We start from the raw sequence: 27000 nt of genomic DNA on the forward strand, positions 1-27000 counted from the left end.
GATGCATGTCCAGGTCTAGAAAATGAGATGAGATATGGAGGATTGTGCTTTCCCAGCCTTCTAGGGAAGGCTTCTTTGGACTGCTGGCTGCAGCAGGAGCTGGCTTTGGAAACCATAACGATAACAGTAATAATAATGGTAATAATTCTCCAAAGCCTTTATTTAGTTCTTCAGGTATCCTAAAACACTTCACAAATATTATTTCACATGCTCCTAATAAAAACTCTCTGAGGCTGGTACTCTCATTATTCATGTTTTACAGGTGAAGAAATTGAGGCAAATAGAGGTTAAATAGTCTGGCATCTCAGGTTGGTAAGGATTTCACACAGCTTTGGCTAGATCTCTTCATGTGACTCCCACCCTCTGTTCCCAAGTTACTCTCTGTCTCTTCTTGTCTTCCTCTCATTCTTCAAGCTCTGTCTGAGCATCCTTTCCTGCTCAGCACCCTGAGACAATCCTTTCTGGTCCTCTATTGGAAGATGAGAAAACTGCAGATGTTCACCACCTCTGCTGGCATCCCCATCAACCCATCTTTGCTATGGCTTCTGGGCTGACATGCTTTGGAGATATCCCATTCAGGCCATTGTTCTGGCCTGTCAGGAACAGCCAGGACGTGACTTCTGTCACCTCAGCTGTCTCTGGAGTCACCTTCTAGGAAATACCAGGAAGGTCTTTCTCATAATCACTGATCATAACTGTCCATTTGTGGCCTTGATGCAGTCATTCTGTTGGAGGGCTGTGTTGAGTTATTCCATAAAAATTTGTTAGGTGGCTACTATAGAGGAGAAAGCATAGAAAGTGATGGGAATAAAAATGACTGAAGAAAGGCAGAAGCTACCCTCCATATAATCTAATGGGAGAAGATTAATAATGATACCATAAAAACGAGCTCTTTTTTAGAACCTTCTATTTCCAGGGACTGTGCTAAGAGCTTCACAGTTATCTTCTTATTCCTCACAACAACACTAGGAAATAGGTGCTATAATTCCCTCATTTTATGGATGAGGAAACCAAGGCAAATGGACACAAAGTGACTTGCCCAGGTTTACATTAGTGGGTGGTGAATGTACGTTCTGAGAAATCAATAAGATCCAAGCAGAATGTAGTTGGATGGGAAATCGGTAACAAAAGCCTCCAGTTGACCAACATTCTATCAGCCCACAATGGATGATTGAGTCCTGGAGAATTCCAGATAGAAATGGAGAAGCATGTGAGAGTAATCGAGGACCCTGTTCTTGCCAGGGGACTTTACTGCAAGGAGATCCTTCAGGAGAGCAGCATCGATTGGTCCAGAGCAGAACATGGAAGGGTGGAAGCAGTGCAGAACATATCTGCAGGTGGTCCAAAGTTAGGCTCTTCTGGCTCCACAGAAAGACACAGTCAGGTGTCTGGAGCTGCCTAACAGGACCTCAGTATCCTTCAGGAACAACCACCCATCCAAGTGCCCTGTCCCCTCACCCCAATATTATACCTTTGTGACACATAATATGCTTTAAAATGCCACCAGGATGTTTATCAAAGGCAGAGCCAGGATGGCAGAGTAGAAGCAGGGAAAGTTCAGACCATCCAGGAATCCTCTCCATCCAGCCTTGAAATAATGCCTCAGAATGAATCCTGGAGTGAAAGAACCAACAAGGAGAGGGAGTGATGCAATGTTCATGCAGAGAATAACTTGAAATGTAGGCAGAGAAGCTCTGGTTCCCTGAGATGAGAGGAGAGCACAGCCTGCAGGAGGCTACACAAAGGAGTACTGGTGCAAGTTAAAAATTAACCCCTTACCCCTCATTCACTATTATAGGTTCTGAACCAAGGCCCAATACAATATTGAGACCCAGAAACCTTGCCTAAGCCAACAACCACACACACACACACACACACACACACACACACACACACACACACACACACAAACACCTTAGAATTGCTTAATCATCATTCTTAACAGGGTGTTCAAATGCTGAGTCTGGCCTGGACACCTTAAGATTGGAATGGAATGGAATGAATGGAAGTAAGACTCTGTGTGGATCTTAGCTCTGACTGTTGTCTGAAAACAAAGCATTCTGGACCAGAAAGATTCATTGGAGACTGTGCAATTTGTCTGCCTATTCCTCTTCTGGGAAATTCCTCTGGATCAGGGCATTTGATCAGTAAAATATAGAAACACAACACTAAATCTTTATTAGTTTGAAGCTGAAAGAGCTAAGTTACTGATGTGTAATGAAAAGGTTATTGGATCTGAAATTGTAATTTTTATATAGCTCTAGATAGAATCAAAGAGATAGTATTTGCCTTATTACCTGGCATTAGTTTTCTTAAATCCTTCCAATATCTCAGAGGGGTACAATTGGGCAATGATTTGGGAACAACTAAACCAGGATCCAATTCCACTGTTTCATAAAGTTTGTCATAATCAGACTCTGGGAGCTGAGAGTCACACCTTGATTGACAGGTGAAGTCTGTAGTGCAATGTCTCTTGTCCTTGTGCTGGTCCTGATGTCCTGATGTTTCTGGAACTCTGGAATCTTCAGGATCTCATCTCTCTTCTCCTTTGCTGGATACCCATCTTGTCAGTAGTCGATTTGATTGAAGAATCCCTGGATCAGGAACCAATGTGTGACTGTATAGTTAAATTTTGTGTTGTCACAAAATTTCTTCTTATGAGATTTTGCACTTGTCTTTGATGTAATGCATTTAATGTTTAGTCTAATTTTCAGTTTTCTTCTTCTTCACCACTGCTGATTTCTGATAGGTTTAATTGTTTATCTTCATGTGTGAATGAGGCATTTGTGTGATCTAAATCAAACATTTGAATGTCTTGTTCTTGATAGTGATCTATTTCTTGTGTTTCATTTGTGTCTGCATCTGTGTCTTGGTGTCTTTCTATTTGAGGCTTTGTTTCTGAGTGTGATCTTTTGCTTTGAGGCTCTATTTCTGTGTCAGATTCTGTTTCTTGTGTTTGTTGCATTTGAGGCTGAATGTTTGGATGAGATTCTCTTTCATGCATTTGAAGTTGAATATTTGGATAAGGTCTTGGCTTCACTGAGGGCTTTAAGTGCAAATAGTGATACCAGGAATCTTTTCCCTTGATTTTTACCAATGTAGGTGTAACTAAGATTATTTTATGTGGTCCACACCATTTTGGTTCTAACACTCATCTTCTTGTGAAATTTCTGATATAGACTTTATCTCCAGGTTGATAATCATTCAAGCTAAAGTCAAGTGGAACTCTTTGCTGTATTAAGGATAGCTTTTGCAATTCATTAATCTCTCTTTCAATAAGGAATCATTTTCTTTTTTTTCTTTCTTTCTTTTTTATAGTAATGTTTCAGAATATTATGCCTATCTATTAGGAGATATACTGTAGCTTGGTGATAAATCTACTTCCTGTAAAATGGATGCCTCCATGTGCACTTCCTGTTGGATGTCCGATTCTGCCCCTCCCCCTTCCTGTTTGGCCTCTGTGCCTAGAGTACAAAACAGCTTCTCTTGGGATGCTGTTTGAATTCTATCAACTTCTTCCACCCCAGAGCTTTGTAAGTCTCTTTCCATGGTTCCAGGGAAAGAATTAGGTCTCTTTTCCTTCCCTCTCACCAGGACTTGAGGTCTCAGCCCTGTGTGAGGGGCATTTTTGAAGTTATAAGTGTCTGTTATCACGCTTGTCCCTCTCAGCCTCGTTTTTAAACTGTCCTCCATTTTTTCAAGTTTTCCTCTTGCTGGCTGCTTTGAAACTAAAGGACTCGCTACATTGTTTCTAGGCTTAAAATTCTTAGCCTCGGGATTTAGGCAGAAATGTATCCCTCTTGATGTTGTTATGATTCTCTCTGATCTAGAGGTTTGAGTCTGAAACAGTGTTTCTCTCTCGACCTCCATTTTGGTATCCGGTGTCAATCTTAGTAAAGTTACTTCTTTCTCCCTGGCAAAGCACTTCTCTCGGGCTTGGCCATGTTACCAAGTCTTTCCCCTGAGCTTCTCACATGGTCCAACATAGCAATTGATGGGCTATTCGCAACAATGTTACTCTGACTGTCTAGTTCAAAGTATGAATCACTTGTAATCAGACTCTTGTCAATTTCTTCCTTTGAACTCTGTTACATTTCAGTGCTTTCCACCAGAGAAGAATTTGTCCCCATAAATAAGTCTATGCAACTCTCTCAATTCATCTTCCATCTCTACCTCAGCAGAGGACTTTTGTCTTTTCTCTAGTGTGGTGTATTGATTTCCCTCATTAATGTCTATCATTAATATTTGAGCCTCATTCTTCCCTTTGAGCTTTTTGCTCTCTCTATTTGTATTTTTCCCTGATTGGTGTGTATTAAAGGTTAAACTTCATTGTGTACTTTAGGGTCTTGCTCTCAATTTCAAAAGTCTTTCCATTTCATCTAGAGATGGCTTATCTGAGTTTTTACAGTCATGTTGGCAGCAAGCCTGTGATTTTTGAGGTTTGCCTGCCCATTTGCTGTTGATGTATGTTTTCTTATAATTATCATTTCTATCCTTATTAAAATCAATTTGTTTCCTAAATCTACATCATTTAATCAGGTGACCTGGTCTATTACATAAAAAACATTTAGGAACTTAATTGTTTGATTTCTTTTAATTGTAATAGTTATTTTTTGGTCTATATTCCCTATTTTTATTGATTTGCAAAGCATAATTTCTGAACTCTTCTCTGTCTCATTATCTCTTTGCTTCTTTCAATTCCCTCTTTAAATCTTGAATTGTCCAGTCTTTCTCTGAGTCCAGATCATGTCTAATTTGTTGTTCTTTTGCTTAGATTCATGTGTGTGTGTGTGTGTGTGTGTGTGTGTGTGTGTGTGTGTGTGTGTGGCATGTTTCCTTATTTCTTCTAATGCTAATTCTTCCCATTGTGGACAACTCTGTCTAAAGTATACTTGAATTGACACACTAGTTCCCTTAATAAACTGCCTCTTTATATGGGGTAAAGTTTCATCTGCCTGGTCTCTGTTGAATCCCAGGAGATTTTCTGAATTTTCTATTAATCTGTCCAGGAACAAATTTGGGTGTTCATCCTCAGCTTGCCCTATCCTTTCATACTTGTTCCACCCATTTGGTCTCTTCCCATGTATCTTTACCACCTCTAGTAAGTCTGTCCTGCATTTGATTAATTCTCTCATGTTTTCTGGTGAACTCAAGTCTATTTCTGCATGATCCCTTGGCCAGTCCATCACATTCCTATTGGTTCTTGTTTCTTCAATGAATCTAGCCTTTTCACTTGGCATGAAAAATTCATTGAGTATAAATTCCACATCAGCGTATGAGGGGTTAAAAAGACTGATTGTGCGTTTTAATTCTTTTGCTGCCTTGTAAAGGGACAGGAAGAACTTGGGGAACCTCCTCTTTAAAACTTCTAGATCTTGTGCCATGAATGCTTTGTATGTTTTCATATTCACAGCTTCCCCATCAGCCCTAAATTGAGTTTGGTCAATTATTGGGAACGAGGACATGGTGGCAGGTGCCATTGCTCCACTCTCTGTCTGTGTATCTTTTGGGTGGATTCATGCCAGTTTCCATCTGACTCAGGCACAGAAACCACAAGTTTGCCAAGAGAACTGCTGTGTGAGGCTCCTGAGGGAGGAGGAGATTCTCCAGGGGGTAGGTACAGAGGATTAGAATGGGAGAGGATTAACATAATAATAAATAATGGAAGTGAGAGAATAATGGAAGGGAAAGTTTCCTCAGCATGCTGCAAAGACCAGATGATTCCATATAGACGTGTCTGTGTCAGATCTGCTTCTAATCATTTCTAAGGCTCTGAGCAGGCTCTAATGCAAAGCTGGAAACACTTTGGGAAAGTCTCAGCTTTGCTTCTGTCACTTTGTTATGGACAGTTTTCAAAAGCAGGAATTGGGAAGAGAGAAGTACAATAGCCTAAAGTATAAGAAATGTGGATTCTCTAGTGCAGAGCTCCATTGCTGAGTCTCCTTTATAGGAAGAACATTAGAATCCTGAGCCTCAAGGTCACTCTCACCTTCTGACCCAGCCTGACAATGCTGAATTTTAGGCTGAATTGCATTAGCATCTATTTTTCAAGGGATTTTCGGGGAAAGGCTGTCAGTGACCCAGAACAGGAGAAGGTGATCAGCCAGAGGAGCTGTTCCCAGAACCAGCATGACAGCACATGGCCGAAGAAGATGACAGCAATAGCCGAGGACCCAGAAGTCAGCCTACTGCATCATGGGACTTGGAGTCCTCGGACCTAATGGACGGTATGTGTTGGGTCACCAGTTCCCTTCATGTCTCTTCCATGTTCTGTGGCTTTGTCTATTTGTAATACTCTCATGCTAGAAGGAGAGTGACAGTTTAATGGCTCCTGTCAAGGTCTCTATCAATCTTTTTCAATATTATATAATTTAACACCCAAGAATCCTAGTTAAGCTCTTCATGTAACATGTCACCATCATAGACTGGGAATTTCACTTGGGAAACTGAGGCCCAGGTTCCCCAAGAAGGAGGGGGGGAAGTTATTAGAATTTATTTTTATATACTGCATAAACTCAAATACTTGGGAGGGTGACTGTATATTCCTGCGTCTGGGGTCCCAGTCAGAGACACCATCTAGTCTGCTGCTTTTGGCATTTTCTTGTCCCTGGAAATCTCCAGGAATGACTTCCTTTTTAGTAGAATTTGGTTGATCAATGAAGGGTCCAAGAGCTCCTCTCCTGTGTGTGCTCCCATGATGGGGGCTTGGGGAGGGGAGGAGAGGCTGCTGGACCTCCTCTTCATTAGCTCTCACCAATTAAAGCTGTCTTGGGATGATAAAGGGAGAAGCTGAATAATGAGCTCCCCAGAATCTGTTTATTAAGCTGTGGGACCCAGCTCAGGAGGATGCTGGATGTGAGAGAACCCAGGAGCCCTGGATCACTTTGTGGGGTTTGATGCTGGCCTGACCTCCCAGCCTGATATCATCAATAAACTTATCTTCTTACCCCTGAGTCAGTCTCTTGCTTTGATTGTAATCATTACAGGAGGCAGGTAGTGTTGTGAAGGTTTATTTAGCAATTAATTTAGTAATAGTGTTAGACCTAGCAGGAAGGGCTGGAGGATTCCAAGATGGAATGAAGGAGCAGGAAGTGGGCTTGTGCTCTGAGAGGGACTCCATTAGTGGTTGGACATAACTGTTGCTAACCCTGGGAGATCTCAGAGTTAGGGAAAAACTGTATCCAGACTCCCTGGGATCCTGAGAGGTGAAGGCTTTCAGAAATTGGACAAGACCTGCAGAGCTGCACGAAGTGGGGAAGTGGTTTGGGATCTGGTGGACAGCATTTCAAACTTACCTGGGTACCTTGGATCACCTGGTGGAGTTGGCTCTTGGCATCCTGTGACCATCCCTGGATTACCATGAGAACACAATTACCCTTTTAGCTGAGCTGACCAAACCTGGCTGGAACCAGGTTTGAAGGAGCTTTCCCTGTGGCTTCAGTACTGCTTCCTTTGGGTCCTGCCTGGCTTAGGTCAAAAGGATAGTGTAGTTAAGTCCTTCCCTGCCCCGTGTGGTTTGCCCTTAGGTTTCAAGTGTAGAATTCCCTATCCCATCCTTTATTTAGTTGCCCTCAATTAGACTGTATAAACTTTTACCTTTGCCTGCTGGTTCCATAGACCTTGGCCTAGGGTGAGCTGGGTGACCGTTGGGCCACCTGCCATTCCTGTGTCAGTTAACTCTGGTCTCCTTATCCTGGTTGGTCCTGATTCTCCTTCAACCCAGTGTGGACCCACAAACCATTTAGTTACATTTTAATAATAATAATTAACATCCCTGGTGCCTCACCATTACAGTAGGCACACCAAGGGGGATATTTGTACCAAACCTTCTAGTCATGAACTAAAGGGACTGATGACTGCAGCAGGGGGTGACACTCATGATCATAAAAAAAGAAAAACAATTATAGCAATTCAATAAGAATCATCACTTATATGATCTTTGAAAATTTGCAAAGCACTACAAATATAATGTTCATTGATACAATGACTCTGGAATATATTGTTATTATGCCCATTTGAGAGATGATAAAATGGAGGCAGATAGGGATTCAGTGACTTGGGTAGGGTCACACAGCATTTCAGTGTCTGCAGGAGCATTTGAACCCAGGTCTTCTCTATTTCAGTTCCAGAATTCAATCCTTTCGACCTTCATGGTGCCACCATTTTCTGACTTCTGGGACAGAGCCAAGGAACTGCTCTGCAACCACTCTGGCATCATCCCTTCATATGAATCCCTCAGTCTCCAAATCAGTCTCTGTCTCTTGCTCTTTTCTTCCCATTTTCTAATCTCTCTCTGAGCATCCATTATACCTCACTAGCCCTGAGGCTGTCCTTCATTGCCTTTTTCTGGAGACTGGGAAAACTTCCTTGACCAGCTGAGGCTTGAGCAAGGGTGAGACCCATGAATGACTCCATCCAAAATGTGAAGTTCCTGGAGTTGAGGAGGACTTCCCCAGAGAGGGTCAGGGACTTGGTACCTGCAGCCAATAGCTAATGAGGACTCACTAACATGCTCTGAGCTCTCTTGACCCTACCACATGTGACAATGTTGTCCAGATAATGGGGTGGGACCCAAGGGACCTGAAAACAAGGTATGTTCTTCAATTGGGGAATGGCTGAACAAATTGTGGTATCTGCTGGTGATGGAATACTACTGAGCTCAAAGGAATAATAAACTGGAAGAATTCCATGTGAACTGGAATGATCTCCAGAAATTGATGCAGAGTGAAAGGAACAGAACCAGGAGAACATTGTACACAGAGATGGATACACTGTGGTACAATCAAATGTAATGGCTTCTCTACTAGCAGCAATGCAATGATCTGGGACAATTCTGAGGGACTTATGAAAAAGAATGCTATCCACATTCAGAGAAAGAACTGTGACACTAGAAACGCAGAAGAAAAACAACCACTTGAACACATGGGTTGATGTAGATATGATTTGGGATGTAGACTCTAAACGACCACCAAAGTGCAATTATCAATAATATAGAAGTAGGTATTGATCAATGACAAATCTAAAAACCAGTGGAGATGTGCATCAGCTACAGGGGGTTGGGGAGGTGTGGTGGGTGGAGGGGATAATAAGGGCATGAACCATGTAACCATGGAAAAATTTTCTAAAATTTAAAATTTAAAAAAATCTGGCCTGGCCTTTGCTGCTTGATCCCTCAGCAGCTCATCATTCTCACCTTTTCAACCTCATCAGCAATGACTCTCCCTGATGGCTTTCATGTAACACAAGAAATAACAACCACAAAGGACAGAGCAGATCTGCTCCTTCCCAGGGCATTTCCTGGCCTCACACAGGGAAGTCTGTGTCCTCCCTCCATCCTGAGGCTCCCAGCACCTCCCTCCTCACCCACATCCAGGGAGGAAGGACAAGATCCCCAGACTCTCTTTGGATGAGGATTGCTGGGGATTGACTCCCTCGGTCTGGCTTCTCAGCCAATCACAAAAGTTTTCTTCTTCCCCATCTGTCAGAGGAGGGAAGCAGTGAAAGAACAATGGCCCAGGCTCCATCTGGGAGCAGGAGGGAACCATTTCCCTCCCTCTGGTCCTCATGGGACCAGGCTCCCCAAGGTGGGGGAGATGGGGATGTGGGATGGCTTCACCTGAACCCAAGGAGCATGTTCCCCCTCCCCTCCTGCACTTACTCTGTATGAGGAGCTTCAGGTCTAGGCAATGATCAGCTGATCTCATGTTCTCAGAGACAGTGTAGGAGGAATGAGACCCAAATGGAAGGGAAGAAGGCCAAGAAACCTGAGACTGATGGTCCCAGACTCAGCTGAGAGCTTGTCCAGAGCCCCCTGATGAATGTCCAGTGAGGGGCTGCCCAAGTATCAGCCATGGAAGCAGGTTAGGCCTTGTGATCCCAAAGTAGCAGGAGATGGTGGCCCCTTCAGAATGGTCTCTGGGCAGCAGGGAGATCCAGGCTAACATCCTGCTGTTCCTAAGGCCAAGCACACTGCCTGGGACAGAGCAGAGGATCAAATAGAGGCTTCATTTGTCCATCAATTAGCTGAGCATTGGAGACCCTGTGACCTCTGAGAGGGTGTGTGGGGAAGGAGCCAAGAAGGCCTGGAAACTCAGCCCATCTAGACTTGTGGAGCTCCATGAATATAAGAGACAGGATGGGGTGGCCCAAAGAGCAGAGTTTCCTGTAGGCCCAGGAGCACTACCAGGCTGGGATTGGGCAGCAGGCAGGGACTAGGCTCTGGGAAGGCTCCAGGACCCAGAGAAGGAGAATCTTTCCCCAGTGAGAGGCCATGATTTCTAGCCCTAGAACCCGGGTCTAGATCACTGCCTGCTAGCAGAGTGTGGTGAGTGAGAGAGCACAGGCCAGGGAAGGGGCTGAGGACAGGGGCTGCTCTGGGTGCCTCAGGCTGTGGCTCAAGAGAGGCTCCACCTTTGGGTAGGAGGAACAAAAGAGGCAGCAGGGACCTTCCTCTGCCTGGGGGTCCCTGAGTCTTCCTCCTTGTGAGCTGGATGGGAGTTCTGTAGCCAGCAGGGGACACTGTGGGGCAGGTCCTGGACAGGCAGTGAGGGCCTGGGGAGCCTGGAGGCTTTTGGAGGATGAGCCCAGCTGTCTGTGACTGTGACTGCTCTGAGCCCTGTGGTCAATCCTATGGGACATTTCCACTGGGCTGGGCCAAGTTACCCCACTTCCCCCCTTCATGAAGGGCTGCCCTGCTGGGACCTGAGACCCTGAGAGAGGATGCAGGTGTGGTCTAGAGGAGTCTGGACCAGGCCCAGATTTGCATCAAACCCCTCCTGCTCCACAGCCACCATCACATGGTAACCAGGAGAGGATAAGAGGGAGCTGAGAGTGGCCAGGCTCAGCTGTGAGCTCTTGGGGTCCTCTCACCATGGCCTGGTCTCTTGTTAACCTCCTGCTGCTCACCTTCTGCTCAGGTCAGCACTGCTCCCAGAACTCCCCTTGCCTCCTCCTCCATCCCTATTCTTTCCTCTCATGAGGATCTCAAAGCACCTTCTAGCTTTCTCCTTGTTCAGGGTCACTAATGAGTTTCTCTGTTTGCAGGCTCCCTCTCCCAGCTTGTGCCAACTCAGCCTCCCTCTGCCTCTGCATCCCTGGGGAGCACAGCCAGACTCGCCTGCACCCTGACCAGTGGGTACAGTGGTAATACTGTTTTTTGGCACCAGCAGATCCCAGGAAAGGCCCCTCAGTATATTCTGTATGTCAACAGTGATGGAAATATAGGTAGGGCTAATGGGATCCCTGAGCGCTTCTCTGGCTCTGGCTCTGAGGCTGATCGATTCCTGTCCATCAGCAATATCCAGCCTGAGGATGAAGCCAATTATTACTGTGTGGCAAGTCACGGCAGTGTTTACCCACAGTGGTGCATTCAGTGAGGAAGTGGGACAAAAACCTCCCCTGCCAGGCCATGTGCAGCTTCACATGTGGCCTCAGGCTTACCCACACCCTCAACTGCCAGGAGCCTGTCAGTGCTCACTCTGTATCTCAATCTGTCTGTTTTCAATCCTCTCTCAGTCTCTCTCTTCCCCTCTTTCTCTTCTCCCTCCCTCCTTCTCTCCCTTCTTCTCCCCTCTCTGTGTGTCTCTGACTTTGTCTCTCTTTCTTTCTCTCTCTTCCAGCTCAGGAAGTTCCATGATATATCTGAGGTCACACTTTCAGAAAGTGACAGAAATGGACCCCAAGGAGCCATAAAGAGAGAGCAGAGGGCACTCCAGACTCTGACAGTCTCTGTGTGCCCAACCCTGGGGACAAGCACCCACAGCTGCACCCAGCCTTGTCTTGGGTCTCCTGAGCTCAGGCTGAGACCTAAACCCTGGAACACCCTCCTTGAGTCTTGCCCATCAGGCCAGACCTCAGCCAGGCCCTGTGGCCCAGACAGAGGCTTCCAGCCCCCTCCCATCCCCAAGCACTGGGCCAAGTTGATATGGCATTCAGGGCTCTGGACCAAGCCTACTCAGTGCTACTAACAATGGCTCTGTCTTCACCAGACCCACAACTCCCTCAATCCTTATACAGTATTGTCCCATTTGTAATCGATGCCCCCTATTGAGATATATAATGGGCACCACAGATAGACAAGTTGCTGGCACTGGAGCCAGGAAGACTGGAGTGCCAATCTGGTCTCAGACAAATCTGAGCTTTGGAGCCTGGGACTGTCAGTGAAGCTTTCTCAGTCTCTGTTTCTTCAGCTGTAAAATGGTCCTAACGATCACCCTAATCCTGGGATGTTCTGAGGCACTGACATCAATTTAGCCAACATCCTTTCTCTTACCCTGATGCAGCCTGAGCAGAAGAACCTTGGCAATAGATATGTTTCCAGCCTAATCATGGTAGCACCTGTCATGGTCTATGGCAGTTCCCTACATCAGAGGCCATCTGGTTCACAATGATGCCGCTGTCATTGGCTTCCTGCTGCCAGTCCCAGCTATGTCAGCTGGAGAGCAGGCCGGGCTCTCCTCTATCTCTTTAATCTTCATCAGGTCAGAGGAAGCACAGCAAGGTCTAGAGCATTTTGTGAGGAATGGAAGACTCAGAGGACCAGGCTTTCACCACTCCTAGAGAAGTATGAGGGAGAATGTGGTCACATCATTCAGGACCAAAGGGATTTCTCCTTCCAATCTAGACCATGGGTTCCCAGAGGCTTATTAAGGTTGGGATACAAAGGATTAGTTCCTCCTGGAAAATGAAAATAGGAACAGGTGGAATCTAGTGGCCAGAGGACTAATAAAAGTAGAGGTGAGAGTGCAAGTCAAGAAGCCCTGAGTTCAAATCTAACCTTAGAGATTCACTCCTAGTGTGATCCTGGGCAAACATCAACCTTTCCCTGCCTCAGTTTCCTCATCTGTAAAATTGGATCATAATAGCCCCTGCCTCCCAGGTAATTTTGTGAGGATAATGTTTGTAAACAACTTTGCAAGCTTTAAGATCACAAATGTATATTTTTACATATACACATCAGACATATACAGTACATATACAGGCATCTGCTTATAGATACACATAGATACCTGGGATAGATATGCCATATTCCTATACATTGTTATATGTAATATATAGAAACACACAAATACCTGTTAATATTAAAATGGCTCAGTGGTGTGATGATGGAATTGATCTTTACTGCTGCCATCCCTGACTGCCCTCCCCAATGGTCCACCTCCCACTTAAGCTAATGTTAGAGGCACGTGGGATCTTGGAAAAAAAAGAAAGAGGAAACTTTGACCTTCTAATAACAAAAAGCTGAGCTGAACTTATTAACTTCCTCCAGTTCTTCAGACTTTTAGGCTTTGAGGTAGTGGCTTGTTGGCCCCCTGAGGCAAGAAGGGTTGGAAGCACCTCCCCAGTTGAGGCCCTCAGAGCCTGCTAATCATTGCCTAAAAAAACAATCAGCTTACTGCTGGTAAGGTAATTTCAGCTGTTTTTTAATTCAAGGGAAAAAGGGAAAAAAATGGACTCATCTTTTTTTCTAGCTGAGGATTATAACTTTAGAATTAGGTATTAAAAGCTGACTTAAGAGTATTAAAAAGTGAAGAAAATTGAAGAAAATGGAGGATAATCATCAAAACCTACGTGGTTTGCCAGAAATGTAAGGAATTAAATTTTATGGTTGGAGTAAATATATGAGAAGTTTAAGATAATATTGTGGTCACCAATTTTAAAATTAATACAGCTCAAGTCAAAATGAGTTTTAGCAGCTTTTATTTACCAAAAAAAGGGAGGAACAAGTGAAAGTAGAGAAAGGAAAAAGAGGATAGAGAAGATGTCTATTCTACCACAGTAAATATTTGCTCCAATGCCCATTCAAGTCCAGGGCTCATTAACCCCAACCAGAAGTGGTAAATTAAACAAGGGTTCCACCCATATTGTCTTCTCTTAGAAGGCAAGGCCTTTCCAGAACTAATCTCACTGATCTGATCCAGAAGCCAGGAAAAGAGGGTCAGCTTTTCATTCACCCAGGCTGAACTCAGATGGGAGAAGATCCAGGAGCAGTGTTACCAGAAGCAGTCCAAGAGCCAAACTCCCAGATTGAAGTCCCAAGTCACCTGTAAGCTTCAGTCCCAGTCCAAGATCCACCAACCCAAAAATTCAGAATAAAGACCTCTTGGACAGGAAATTCATCATCTTTTATAGTCCTTTTTTATGTCACTTCCTGTCATAATTTGGAACAGGAAATTCTCCAACAGTGGTAAAAAATGCATTTTACACAATTGTGTTTAAAAGTAGGTTAATGATTTGTGTACTGAATAGCAAGTGTTTAAATTATATGTACTTTCCACTTCATACTCACTATTTACCATTTAGAATATTTACAAATGTTTAAATGTTATGTATAGAAGAATGATTTTTAATCCCATATCTCTTCAAAATACTAAAATACTTAAAGGTTTTCATACTTAAACCTCAGTTCTGACCTGACATGGGAAGGAGTTTCAAAAGAAATATTTGCATTTTAGATGAGATTGTTGGTTTTAAGTTTTAAGACTGAAAAGAACTTAAGAACCCCAATAATAATCTTTTTCCAAACTGGAAGGGTTGCAATTTGAGGGGTTTATAGAGGTCTTAAAAAGAAGGTAAGCTTTCCATCATCGCACATCATATACCTGGACATCTTAAATTCTGTTGGCTATTGTTTACCAGGAAAGATAATGGGAAGAGGCTCTCCTAAGGACTAAAAGGAATGACAGAAACTGAATGAGAAAGTATGAGTCTGATGCCAGTGTGCTTTTGGTGGCAGTGGATTAATTGAAGCAAGCCAACCAAAAAGGTAGTCCATGATGAAAATGATGAAGTGTATAAAGTTTTTTTTTCCATTAAAATCAATACCTGATGCTTTAGCTAGGGCATTCTGCCCAAAAGGATGATAAAGCAAAAAAGATGAAGATGAAATCTTAATGCTGGTTTTCATGAGCCTGTTTTATATATTTCCAGTGTTTATGCAATACAATAGTGGCCTCTCACACTGAAATGTCAGCCATACTGGGCACTGGAGGAGAAAACATTTAAACCTCAAGGGGAAAGACACCACATGTGTGTGCATGTATATATATATATATATAACAATACCCTCTAATGGTAGTAAAGAAATGCTGTTCAATACACATTACATGGTCACCTAAATATTTACCTTACAGTAGATGGCAACTCTGTGCAGAAGTACATACAAAGAATTGTTGTCTGGAAGGGTGGGAACCATAGAATTTCCATTGGTTGATGAACAGCCCAACTTCAGTTTTTCCAAATACTCAGCAAGTACAGGTTTATGACACTGAAGAACTTTAATGGCATCTTCAACCTTGAACCATTCTCTCTTCCTGCCTATGTTAACAGAATCTTCCCAGTCTTCCAATATTTCAGTGACAGTAAGAACATAAACATAAGTGCGATGTTTGTGGTCTCGATTCTGCTTGAATATTCCCAGAAGTATGCCCAATTTTCCTCTGACACCAGCCTCTTCATACACCTCTCTTACTGCAGCATCACCCAGCTCTTCCTCAGGCTCCATTCCTCTACCAGGGACAATCCATTGATGTAGATATCTACTGCTACTAACAGCACCTCGTCCTCCTGCTTGCTGGGGAAGCACAGGCAGGCCGCCCGCTTCTTGAAGCTTTTGAGGTTGTATGTCCTCATCTGGTTTGGCTTAAACTTCATCATAGAAATGGGTAACCCCTCCTTCTCCTTCTCCTCCTCCTCCTCCTCCTCCTGCCGGCCAGAGCTCAGGCCTCCACCAACATTCCTGAGGGTACAGACAGTGAAGGACAGAAGTGGGGAAGGGAGAAAGGAAAGGAGGATATAAATTTTCCCTTAAATACCTCTTTGGTTGTATCCCAAAAATTTTGATATGTGATCTTCTCATTGTCATTCTCTTTAATGAAATCACTCATTGTTTCTATAATTTCTTGTTTGACTCCCCCTTTGAAGAATTAGATTATTCAGTTTCCAATTAAATTTTGATTTGTCTGATTTAATGTTTACCCAGTGCCCCAACCAATAGCTCTGGTTTTCACCTAGCCTAAAACTGCCTCAGACTTGAACAAGTCACTTTAGTCTATAGTACCCCCTTATTTTGACACCCAGGGGGAACCATACATAGACAAGGTCCTGAAACTAGAGACAGAAAGACAGAAGTTCAAATGTGCCCTCAAACTAGTATGAACTTTGGAGACAGGGAAAGTCAATTAAGCTTGCTGAGGCTTAGATCCATCATCTGTAAATCAGGCATAACAATTTCACTTGACTCGCAAGAATGGTTTGAGGCATCACCACTCATTTAACCAACATGTGTTCTCCTCCTCTAATAGAGATGGAACCCATGAAATTTGGGAATAGAAATGTGTACAGCCCAATAGCAGCAGCCAAGTTCCTGGAATCTGCCATGATCCATATTAGTTCCCCCACCTCCTGGGCCATCTTGTTCACATTGATACTACCATTATGAATACATGATGCAACTCACAGTTGTAATATACTTAGATCAGTAGGGGATTGTCCTTTATTTCCACGAGGTAGAATAGGACATTATCCTGTGTGAAAATTTATTTTTCTTATACTGTATAAATTTCTCTAGGGAGAATTACCGTTTATGCCTCTGTCTAGGATCTGGGTCAGAGACACCATCTAGTCTGCTGCTTTTGGCATTTTCCTTGTCCCTGGAAAACTCCAGGAATGTCTTCCTTTTCAGCAGAATTTGGTTTATCAATAAAGGGAGCAAAGGTTCCTCTCCTGTGTGTGTTCCCATGATGTGGCCTGGGGAGGGGAGGAGAGGCTGTGGGACCTCCTCTTCATTAGCTCTCACCAATTAAAGCTGTCTTGGGATGGTCAAGGGAGTGGATGGAGAATTAGCACCTCAGAATCTGTTTATTAAGCTGTGGGACCCAGCTCAGGAGGATGCTGTGTATGAGAGAACCTGGGAGCCCTGCATTACATTGTGGGGTTTGATGCTGGCCTGACCTACCAGCCTGACATCATCAATAAACTTATCTTCTTACCCCTGAGTCAGTCTCTTGCCTTAATTGTAATCATTACAGGAGGCAGGTAGGCACACCAAAGGGGATATTTGGTCCAAACCTTCTAGTAATGAACTAAAGGGACTGATGACTGCAGCAGGAAGTGATACTCATAATCATAAAAAAAAACTGTAACAGTTCTATTATCATTATAACCATTGACAGATAAGGAGACTGAGACAGGTAGAGGCTCAGTGATTTTCCTGGTGGAAATATTTAGGTACTGCCTGAGGCAGGATTTGAACTCAGCATTCCCTGCCTGTAGGACCAGGGCTCTCTCTGATGGACCTCCCTGCTACCACCCACATCTGCCTTCTGGGGGAAAGCCAGGCTTGGCTTCCATCTGCTCTGGCCAGAGCAGTGAGAAGTGTCCTAACCCTGGACCTGGCACCAGTCTCTGTTGGTTTAAACCTCTCCAGATACCACCTCACAGTATCCTTGACTACTCTCTGGCCCTCTGAAAGGCCTTGTCTGCCCCATGTAAGAATCAGGGAAAAGCACAGCTCTCAGTCCTGCCAGGCTGGCTCTGGGTTAGGCTCCATCCTGGATGCTGAACCTGAGCCAAGGGAGGGCCGGATTTGTAGCCATGGAGTCGGGGGGATCCCTGTGTGCTGCTGCATGTGGAGGGGGAGGCCTGATCCAGGAAAGGGGACACAGCACGAGGGCTGCTCCAGGAGCCCAAAGCTCTGGGACAAGGGACAGCTCAGCCTTTCGGGGGACCAGAGCAGCCAACAGAGACCTTCCTGTGCCAGGGGCCCCTGAGGCTGTCCTCCAAGTGTGGGGTGAAGGAAGCTCCTGGAGACAGCTGGAGACACTGGGGGCTGGTCCTGGGCAGACCGGGGGGGGGGTGGCCTGAGGAGCTGCTGATGTTGAGGGGATGAGCCCAGCTAACTAGGACTGAGACTACTCTGAGCCCTGTGATCACTCCTGTGGTACCCTCCTAGCTCAAGACATCTTCTCCACCTTTGAAGACAGCCCTGTGGGACCTGTTAACCCAGAATTAGAACTCAGAGTGGAGTTAACAGATACAGGCTCAAGGCAGATTTGCACCCGGCACCCACAGCCCTCCCAGACACCATCACAGGGTTTCGGGGAAAGGATAAGAAGGACCAGGCAGAGCCCTGGCCCAGCTGCAAGCTCTTTGGGGACCTGAGCTCTGGGGATGGCCCTGCTCCATGGCCTGTCCTCTTGTCTGTCTGTCATTGCTCACCTTCTACTCAGGTCAGGGCTGCTCTCAGAACCTGCCTTGGTCTCCTCCCCCATCCCTGTCTTTGCCTCTCATGAGAATCTCAAAGCACCCTCTAGCTTTCTCCTTGTTCGGGTCCTTAATGAGTTTCTCTGTTTGCAGGCTCCCTCTCCCAGCTGGTGCTGACTCAGCTTCCCTCTGTCTCTGCTTCCCTGGGGAGGACGACCAGACTCACCTGCACCCTGAGCAGTGGGTATAGTCATTATAGTGTTGATTGGTACCAGAAGAGCCCAGGAAAATCCCCTCGGTACCTCATGAGGGTTTACAGTGATGGAAATATAGGTAGGGCTAATGGGATCCCTGAGCATTTCTCTGGCTCCAGTTCTGGGGCTGATCGATTCCTGTTCATCAGCAATGTCCAGCCTGAGGATGAAGCCTGTTACTACTGTGGGGAAGGCTATGTCAGTGGTAGTAATTATGCTCATTCAGAGTGATGCATTCACTGAGGAAGTGGGACAAAAACCTCCTTGTTAGCCCAGATGTAGCTTCTTGCTTCTGTTATCATGTCTGTCAGCTCTCTCTGTCTCTGTCTTTCTGTCTCTCTCTCTCTTCTCTACCTCCCCATGCCCCAGACCAGGAAGTTCTGTGTTGTTCCCAAGGTCACTGTTCTGGTGAGTGACAGAAATGGGCCTTGAATCCTGCTCTTCTGACCCCGGGGCACATATTTCCCTCTGTCCCAGGCTGCCTCTAAGGGGGCGGACACCAGAAGAGTCTGTAGCTGATCCCTCCACTTTCAGCACTGGAATAATGGACAGTGGCAAGAGGGAGGCCTGGGTCAGGATCACCTACAACAGCTGGGCCCCAGCCTCCTCTTGGAAGGGAAAATGCTATTTCTCTAAGGGGATCCCTTGGACCCTCATCAGTGCTGAGGAGGCCAAAATCTCGGATCCTTTCTAGGGCAGCAGAGACATGAGCCATGAAGAGTGACCAGAGGGGACTCCAGCAGCTGACAATCCTTGTGCGCACAGCCCTGGGGACAAGCACCCACAGTTCCACACAGTCTTGTCCTAGGTCCCCTGAACTCACCCTGAGATCTAAACACTGGAAAACCCTCCTCAAGTCTTGCCCATCAGCCCAGACCTCAGTCAGGCCCTACTGACCAGACAGAGGCTACAACATCCCCTAAACACTGGGCCATTCTGTCATGACATTCAGGGCTCTTGGCTGTTCTACTCAGTGACATTACCTATGGTTCTAGTCTCCAACTGACCAGGATTGCCTCAGATCTTGTACAATATAGTCCCTTTGGGATCAGTATCCCCTTTTGAGACTCATAGATGGATAAATTGCTGGTACTGGAGTCAAGATGACTTGAATTCAAATATACCCTGAAACAAGTATGAACTCCCCAGACTGAGAATATCAGTGAAGCTCTCAGCCTCAGTTTAATCATCTGTAAAAGAAGCATCATAAGGGTACTTGATTCCTAAGGATATTTTCAGGCATCATCACCCACTTAACCAACATTTTTTCTCATCCCCAGATGAAGATTGAGCTCAAGAACTTTGGGAATAGGAACATTTCTAGTCCCGTGATTGATTCCATCATTTTATTATCTTCCATGGTCTATGTCAGCTCCCCTACCTCATGAATAATCTTGTTCATAATGATGCAGCTGTCGTTGGTTTCCTCTTGCTAGTCCCAGGTGTGACATGTGAAGAGCAGAATGGGTTCTCCTGTATCTCCTTGAGGCAGATCATGTCAGAGGAGGGACATCTAGGTCTAGAATGTGATATGAGGAATGAATAGCCAAGAGGGACAGGATTTATGCACTCCTAGAGAAGAATGAGAGAGGTCTAAAGCTAAGAGAGGAAGTCAGAAATAGGGATCTGGAGGAGAATGAGGATGGACCAGGCTCAGCTCCATCACAAATAGGAGGCCTCATTGTTTTCTCTCTGTCCAGGACACTTGATAACACAAATACTATTCTTTTACTCATCTCCAAACATTTCCTTCTCCCAGTCGTCTCTCTGTGTAAAAATGTGCTCTAAACTTCCACTGTCTTACAAGACAAAAGAAAAACTCCCTTCAGAAAAGGGGATAAATTCACGAGGTCCTGAATGGCTCTGTGGGCAGCAGTGGCCAGAGCCTTCCCATCCAAGGACACTTAGTATCCACTTTTTCAGTTCTTGTATTTCTCTAGTGAGCATAATGTAGGTCATAGGCTCCTTCTGTACCATATATAGGTAATACATGGAGTGACGGAGTGAGAAAAGTCTCTGCAAGAACATGAGGAACATATTGGATGGGTCCAATGGTCAACTAAAGTTTCCAGGACACAATTGCCAAAGGTGGACAGAACCTGCATCAGGGAGGTGGGTCCCCTTTATCCCATGAGGGGTGAACACTGACCCTGAGTGAAGAGAAGGGCCATTACTTGGCAGCACACCAAGCCCCTCTGAGACTCAAGGATTTTCTTCTGATTTAGTGACACTTGTAACCACTTGGCAAGAATTTTCCTGTGGAGACTGCATGTGAGTGTTCTTTATCAAATTACTTGTCTTTTGAATGAGTAAGGAAGTGAGGGAGCATGGGAGAATTTGGAACTCAAATTGTATGAAACAAATGAAAATTGTTCTAATGTGGAACAGGACAAGATGTAAAAGAATTTGGCTGTTATTACATTGGAAGTCCTTCCTCATTGGAGGCTAAAGTAACTGAAGAGGAAGAGAGCCAAAGGAGGAAAAGCACATTGTCTGGAGACCAAACAAGTTTTTTGGTGACTACTGGGGAGTCCAAGTTTCTGAGACACAGGACTGAATTGTCCTCTCCTGAGCCAAGGCACCCTTTGGGTGGAAGTCCTGGAAAAAGCCCACCCAATCCCAGGCCCATGAAGCTCATTTCAGGACTGATGGTCTTTTTCCTGACTCCCACTCTCACAAAGAAGCCTTGACTCCCCACATGAGATTCTGTCTTCCCTCAGAGTTCCAGTGGATGCCCTGAGTTTTTGGAGCTGTTTTTATCATATGTGTACTGGCCTAAGCTCCAGTTTTGCTCTGTTCTCCCTGCTGTAAATCACACTTGATTACCACTCAGGTCTAGTTAACAATGAAAGATATTGGCTTTAATACAATGATATTTAATGAGATGATACAGCAAACACAGGAGTTACTATGGTTCTCCTTCAGTGTGAAGGGATCCCCCCCTCCCAGGATAATGTACTGGCATCATCCTACCTGTGTCCAGGTGTACATCATGTGAGTGAGCTCCAGCATGGGCCATAAGACACTGACCTAAGCTCAGGACCCAAAAGGGATCAAGTTAGGATCCTGGGGTAAAGGAGAAGATATAAAAGAGGGGGATTCAGGAAGTGGTCTCTCTCTGTTGCCTTGGAGCTGGTGGTGAAAGGATGTGGGCTTGAGAGAAAGAGCCATGAGAGGAGTGCCCACATGGCTAGTTTGAGAATTGGCTTCTCTCTGTCTTCCCTTATTCTGGTAAATATTAATAAACTCAATGGAAGTTAAGTCCCAGAGTTATAATTTAGCTTTAATACTTCCCTATCTAGAGATTCATTCTCCCCTCAACTACCCAATACAGTAAAGAGAATGGGATCAGACTGAAAAGAGGTCATAGACTGTGTTCACCCCAGCCAGTCCATTTCCAAAAGAAGGATATTCCCTGGGAGATCACTTCCCCCATATCCCACATCCCAAATGCTATTTGTGAGAGGGCAAATGTAGGGAAGCATCAAAGGAGACCTGGGAGCTCAACAGAAGGGCTTTTGGTGCCCTATGTTTGAGGAGAACTGAGGTAGAAAAGGCTTGTCTGTCCAGTGAATAGAGAGAGAACTCTAGGCAGGAGATCCAAGCTTTCTATGCAGGTCCAGGGGCATCACTGCTCTGGGTTCTAGGATGGGTGAACCTGTGCCAAGTCAGAGCCCAAGGTATCTAGGACCCAGACATGGATCCCTGTCTGCTGCTGAGTGTGGGGAGTGCAAGGCCCCAGCCCAGAGAAAAGGGTAAAGGACAAGGGCTGGTCTGGGTGCCTGAGGTTCTAACTCAAGGGATGACTCTATCTTTGGGTGGGATGAACAGCACAACCAACAAGGTCCTTTCGTTGGTTCAGGTTATTAATGAGTTTCTCTCTTTGCAGGCTTCCTCTCCCAGCTGGTGCTGACTCAGCCTCCCTCTGTGTCTGCATCTCTAGGGAGCATAGCCAGACTCACCTGCACCCTGAGCACTCAGCACAGCACCTACCCTGTTGGTTGGTTTCAGCAGGGCCCAGAAAAGGCCTTTTAGCACCTTATGAGAGTTTGCAGTGATGGAATTGTCAGCAGGAATGATGGGCTCCCTGAGCGCTTCTCTGGCTCCAGCTCTGGGGCTGATCAATTCTTGTCCATCAGCAACCTCCAGCCTGAGGATGAAGCCAAATACTACTGTGAGGCAGGCCATACAATTAGCCATCTTTATGATATTCACAAGGAGACATTCATTGAGGAAGTGGGACAGAAACCTCTTTGTCAGTCTGGTCCCACCCCAACGTGCTGGCAGAGACATGTCAAATTATTCTTTCTGTTTCTCTATTTCTGTGCCTTTCTTTGTGGGTGTCTCTGTTTCTCTCTGGTTGTCTATGACTCTGTTTTTCTTTCTTTCTCTATTTCTTTTTCTTTCTATCTCTGTCTCTCTATATCCATGTCATTGTCTATCTGTCTCTCTTATACAACTCAATAAATCCCTATGATTTTCCCAAGGTCACACTGAGAGTAAGTCCTAGAAATGGAATTTCTTGGTTTTCTCTCTCTCTTTATCTCTTTGTCTGTCTCTGTCTATCTTTGTCTCTATCTCTGTCTCTTCTTTTTATTCCTCCCTTCCTCCCTCCCTTTTTCTTTCTTTTTTTTTTAAACCCTCAACTTCGGTGTATTGTCTCATAGGTGGAAGAGTGGTAAGTGTGGGCAATGGGGGTCAAGTGACTTGCCCAGGATCACACAGCTGGGAAGTGGCTGAGGCCGGATTTGAACCTAGGACCTCCTGTCTCTAGGCCTGACTNCTCTTTCTTATGTGGAAATATGTTTGGCCTAACTTCACATTTATTATCATCAAGAGTTTCCATTCTAAATGTGTGAGAGAGGGGCAGGAGAGAGAGAAAGAACTTGGAACTCAGAATGTTTAAACCTGAATGTGAAAAATGTTTGTTTAAAAGGAAGGTTGTTCTCTTGGAATCTTGCTGCCTGGTGTGTGAAGGAGGGTTTTTCAAGAATTATAAGTGCTGACGGTGGGCCAAGATGGTGGAGTAGAGGGATCATTCTAGACAAAATCATTCATATTTAAATTAATGTCTCAAATCAAACTCCGGCATAGCCTAGCCAGAAAAAGTTTGTGGTGATATATTGTTCTGCTCATAAGCAACTTGGGATGTAGGGGGACAGTTCTGTGACACTGGAATGGGATCTGGCCTGTGCCCCACTCCCCCTCAGCAGCAATACAAGCCATTGAGCCTGGGACTGGCTGGAAGAGAAGTAGCGACATCTTTCCCTTATCTTGACCCAGATACAGTGAGGGGATTGGAGTCAGCTAGCTGGCTCCAGGTTATGTGCTCCCCTCACACACAGCATGGTTCTAGGGTAAAAGGATCAGGGATCAGGTTTGTCTCAGGATCATCATAAAACTCACCTCCTGAAAGAGAAAGACAGAGACACACAGACAGAGAGTGAGAGACCTGACCATCCCCTGGCAGTTTTGGAACTATATAAGCCTGGGGCCAGGCATGATGCTAGACATGGGCTGGCAGGGGGCAGTTTTTTCCCACTTCCCCACAGAATGTATCACTGTGTTTAATCATAGCCAGTTTGACCAATTGGTCCCCAAAGGTATGACTCCAACCAGCTAATGGCACTGGCTATGCCTACAAAACTCTGTCTCCTTGCTGCCAGGCCACTCCTGAAAATTTATTTTCAACAGTCACTTGGAGGGTCCCCATAGCTCACGGCATCTCTGATCAGGGCTTCCTCCCCTGTCTTCTAAGCAGCATTAACTGGCTTAATGACCAGCACACCAGAAAGCAAAGAGTCACTTCCTCTGGGAAGTGCTGCTAGGATCAGCAGCTTGGAAGCTTCTTATCCAAGAAAAGAACTTACTCAGACAAGGCTGTTCCTGTTTCTGGCTTCTTCCAGCCAATGATATTGGAGATCTGACTGGGCTTTAGCTCTGAGTCTTGTCTATCACTCACCTACATTTTCCTTTAGCCTTCACTTGACATCTTCCTTTCCTTAACTTTGTCCCTGCTTCTGTCAAATCTCCATCCTTCTGACAGTGGGATCCAAGTAAGACAGAGAAGGGAGGAGGGATGTTATCACACTTATATAGACAGCCCTATGAAGGATCAGAGTCTCCTCCAGGTTCTCCTCCAGGAAGTAGTGCTAATGGTGTGCCTGGAGGAATCCCTTCTTCTAAAACAGGTTTCACAGATAAAATAGAAGCCTGACCTTCTCTCAACTCAAAGGTCCTAGGACCAAGCCTCTGGCAAGGCCTGTGGTGCTTGCCTAGTGTTCACCTAGAACTTCAGGTCCCCTAGGAGCTCAGTTTGTGCTTCTGCCATCATGAGGTTGAACTAATGTTGTGGATGGATGACCAAATCCAATCTCTTCTCCATACCTGAGAATGTTAACCTGGCTAGCAATGAAGGGATCTGCCATGTTTCCTTTGAGGGAAGCATCTCAGAGAAGGAGAAAATCCAAAGACTTGTTCATTCGTTGTTGAGGGAATGGAGTGTGGAGCAGGGAAAGGGGGCTCAGACTATCCCTAAATACTGGAGGATATTCCACAGACTCCTGTGGAAAGAGAAAGAGAGGAGGCATGTCTAGGTATAGAAAATGATGAAATGATATAAGAAGTGGATGATTGTGCTTCCCTAAACTCTTGGGGAAGAATGGTATGGGCTGCTATCTGTAGTAGGAGCCTGCATTAGAATTAATAATAATGATGATGAGAGTAATAAATAGCCTTTTTATATTTTTAAATTTTAGAAAACATTTTACAAATATCTCATTATCCCAATAATGACCTCATGAGGAAAGTATTAATATTATGCCTGTTATTCAGGTGAGAAAACCATTGTAGATAGAGGTGAATTGACTTGGCCAAGGCCAGGGTCATAAAACCTTTCAATGTCTGTAGCAATACTTGAACACAAGTCTTCTAGGTTCTGTTCCGGTACTCTATCCACCAGGCCACTTGGGTACCACCATGGTCTGACTTCTGGAGATGGCCAAGGATCTGCTCTCCCACCACTTCAGCAACATCCCTTCATATGGGTCCCCTCCTCTCTTCCCAAGTCAGTTTCTGTGTCTTGCTCTCTTTTTACCATTCTCTAATCTCTCTTTGAGGATCCATTGCAGATCACCATCCCTGAGGCAGATCTTCATTTTCTCCTACTGGAGGCTGGAAAGCTTCCTTGGCCGGCTGAGGCCTGAGCAAGAATGAGACACATGAATGACTCCATCCAAACCTGCAACCAATAGCTAAAGAGGATTGAAAACAAGTTCTCAGCTATCTTTGACCGTATCATGTGTGACAGATAATGTTGTCCAGATAATGGGATGGGACACAAGGGATCAAGAATTCCTCCTGATGATTCTTGACCAGGAAAGCCAGTGCTGGACAAGGATGTGAGGACCTATATCCCACCTCCCAAACAAGAGTCTTTATTTGCTCTCAGGGTTCTGAGGGTTTTTCCTGAGTCTTTGGCTTCTCTTTTTCTACTTATCACAGCTCAGGCTCCCATTCAGTTCTGTCTCCCCTCTGTAACAAATCTAATGAGTTAATGAACACAATTTGTTTCTATAAAATTATATTTATTGAGATAATATAGAAAATAAAGAAGTTTCAATATTTTCCCCTCTACAATCCAGTGCATTGGAGATAATGTCCTTCAACTAAAACCACTTTGGACTTTATGTCCATCCCCACCTTATTTTCCTTCCGAATCAGGTCTGACCACAGGATCAATCCTTTTTCCAAAGATCATTGGCCGGCTCCCTGGAGTCATTTCTTGCTACTAGGCTGGATACAATTCTTCATGGCCTCTGCTACTTGGTCACCCAGTAGCTCATCAATCCTCATTTCTGATCTTCATCAGGAGTAACTCTCCCCAGTGGCCTTCATATTAAACAAGAAATAGAAATCCCAAAGGACAGAACAGATGTCCTCCTTCCTGGCCTCATACAGGGAAACCTGTGTCCTCCCTCCATCCTCAGACTCCCAGCTCAGCTCTCCTCACCCATATCCAGGGAGGAAGAAAAAGAGCCCCAGACTCTTTTTGGCTGAGGATGTCTGGGGATTGGCTCCCCAGCTCTGTCTGATGTCAGATTTGACTTCGGGGAGATGAGAATTTCTGACTCCCAGGCCACCTCTTCATTCACTGTGCCATCCTTCTGTCCCCCATATCACTGATACCCCTCACCCCTCTTCTCTCCTCTGACACTGCCTCCCCTCAAGTACAGGACCTCATGGCCTCAGCCCTGCTGCTGGTTCTGTCTGCCCTGAGTCTCCCCTCACTCCCACCCAGCCTCCATTCAGCTCCCAAAGGAATCTCTCTGATGCCCAGCTCTGACTTTGTCATCTCCTTCTCCATTAAACTCCAGAGCCTCTCAAAGGATGGGGGTCACATGGAGTCATAATGAATGTGAACACATTTCTAGAGTAAACGCAAGGGACATCGACATATTGAAAGATTCTTTGAGATCTCAGCCCTTCACTCTGATTTTTTCTCTTAAAACCTCTTACCTTTGATCTTAAAATCAGTACTACGTAT

The 27000-nt window shown here is 45.1% G+C and overlaps 1 protein-coding gene, 1 pseudogene and 2 gene segments (V, D, J or C); 3 read left to right on the forward strand and 1 right to left on the reverse strand.

The window, feature by feature from the left end:
• Positions 1-6221, forward strand: part of LOC123230469 (natural resistance-associated macrophage protein 2-like) — a 55428-nt gene extending 49207 nt beyond the window's left edge. Inside the window, exon 15 of the mRNA XM_044656619.1 lies at positions 6053-6221. Coding sequence (XP_044512554.1) covers positions 6053-6221 — 169 coding nt within the window. The remainder of the gene's footprint in view (positions 1-6052) is intronic.
• Positions 6222-10860: 4639 nt separating this feature from the next.
• LOC123230470 lies at positions 10861-11375 on the forward strand. The segment is given in 2 exon segments: positions 10861-10916; positions 11044-11375. Coding segments are annotated over 2 exon segments (378 nt in total).
• Positions 11376-15112: 3737 nt separating this feature from the next.
• Positions 15113-15654, reverse strand: LOC123230471 (annotated as a pseudogene).
• Positions 15655-18181: 2527 nt separating this feature from the next.
• LOC123230472 lies at positions 18182-18686 on the forward strand. The segment is given in 2 exon segments: positions 18182-18227; positions 18355-18686. Coding segments are annotated over 2 exon segments (378 nt in total).
• Positions 18687-27000: the final 8314 nt, after the last annotated feature.

Source organism: Gracilinanus agilis, chromosome 1 (assembly GCF_016433145.1).
Source record: "Gracilinanus agilis isolate LMUSP501 chromosome 1, AgileGrace, whole genome shotgun sequence".
Taxonomy (NCBI): domain Eukaryota; kingdom Metazoa; phylum Chordata; class Mammalia; order Didelphimorphia; family Didelphidae; genus Gracilinanus; species Gracilinanus agilis.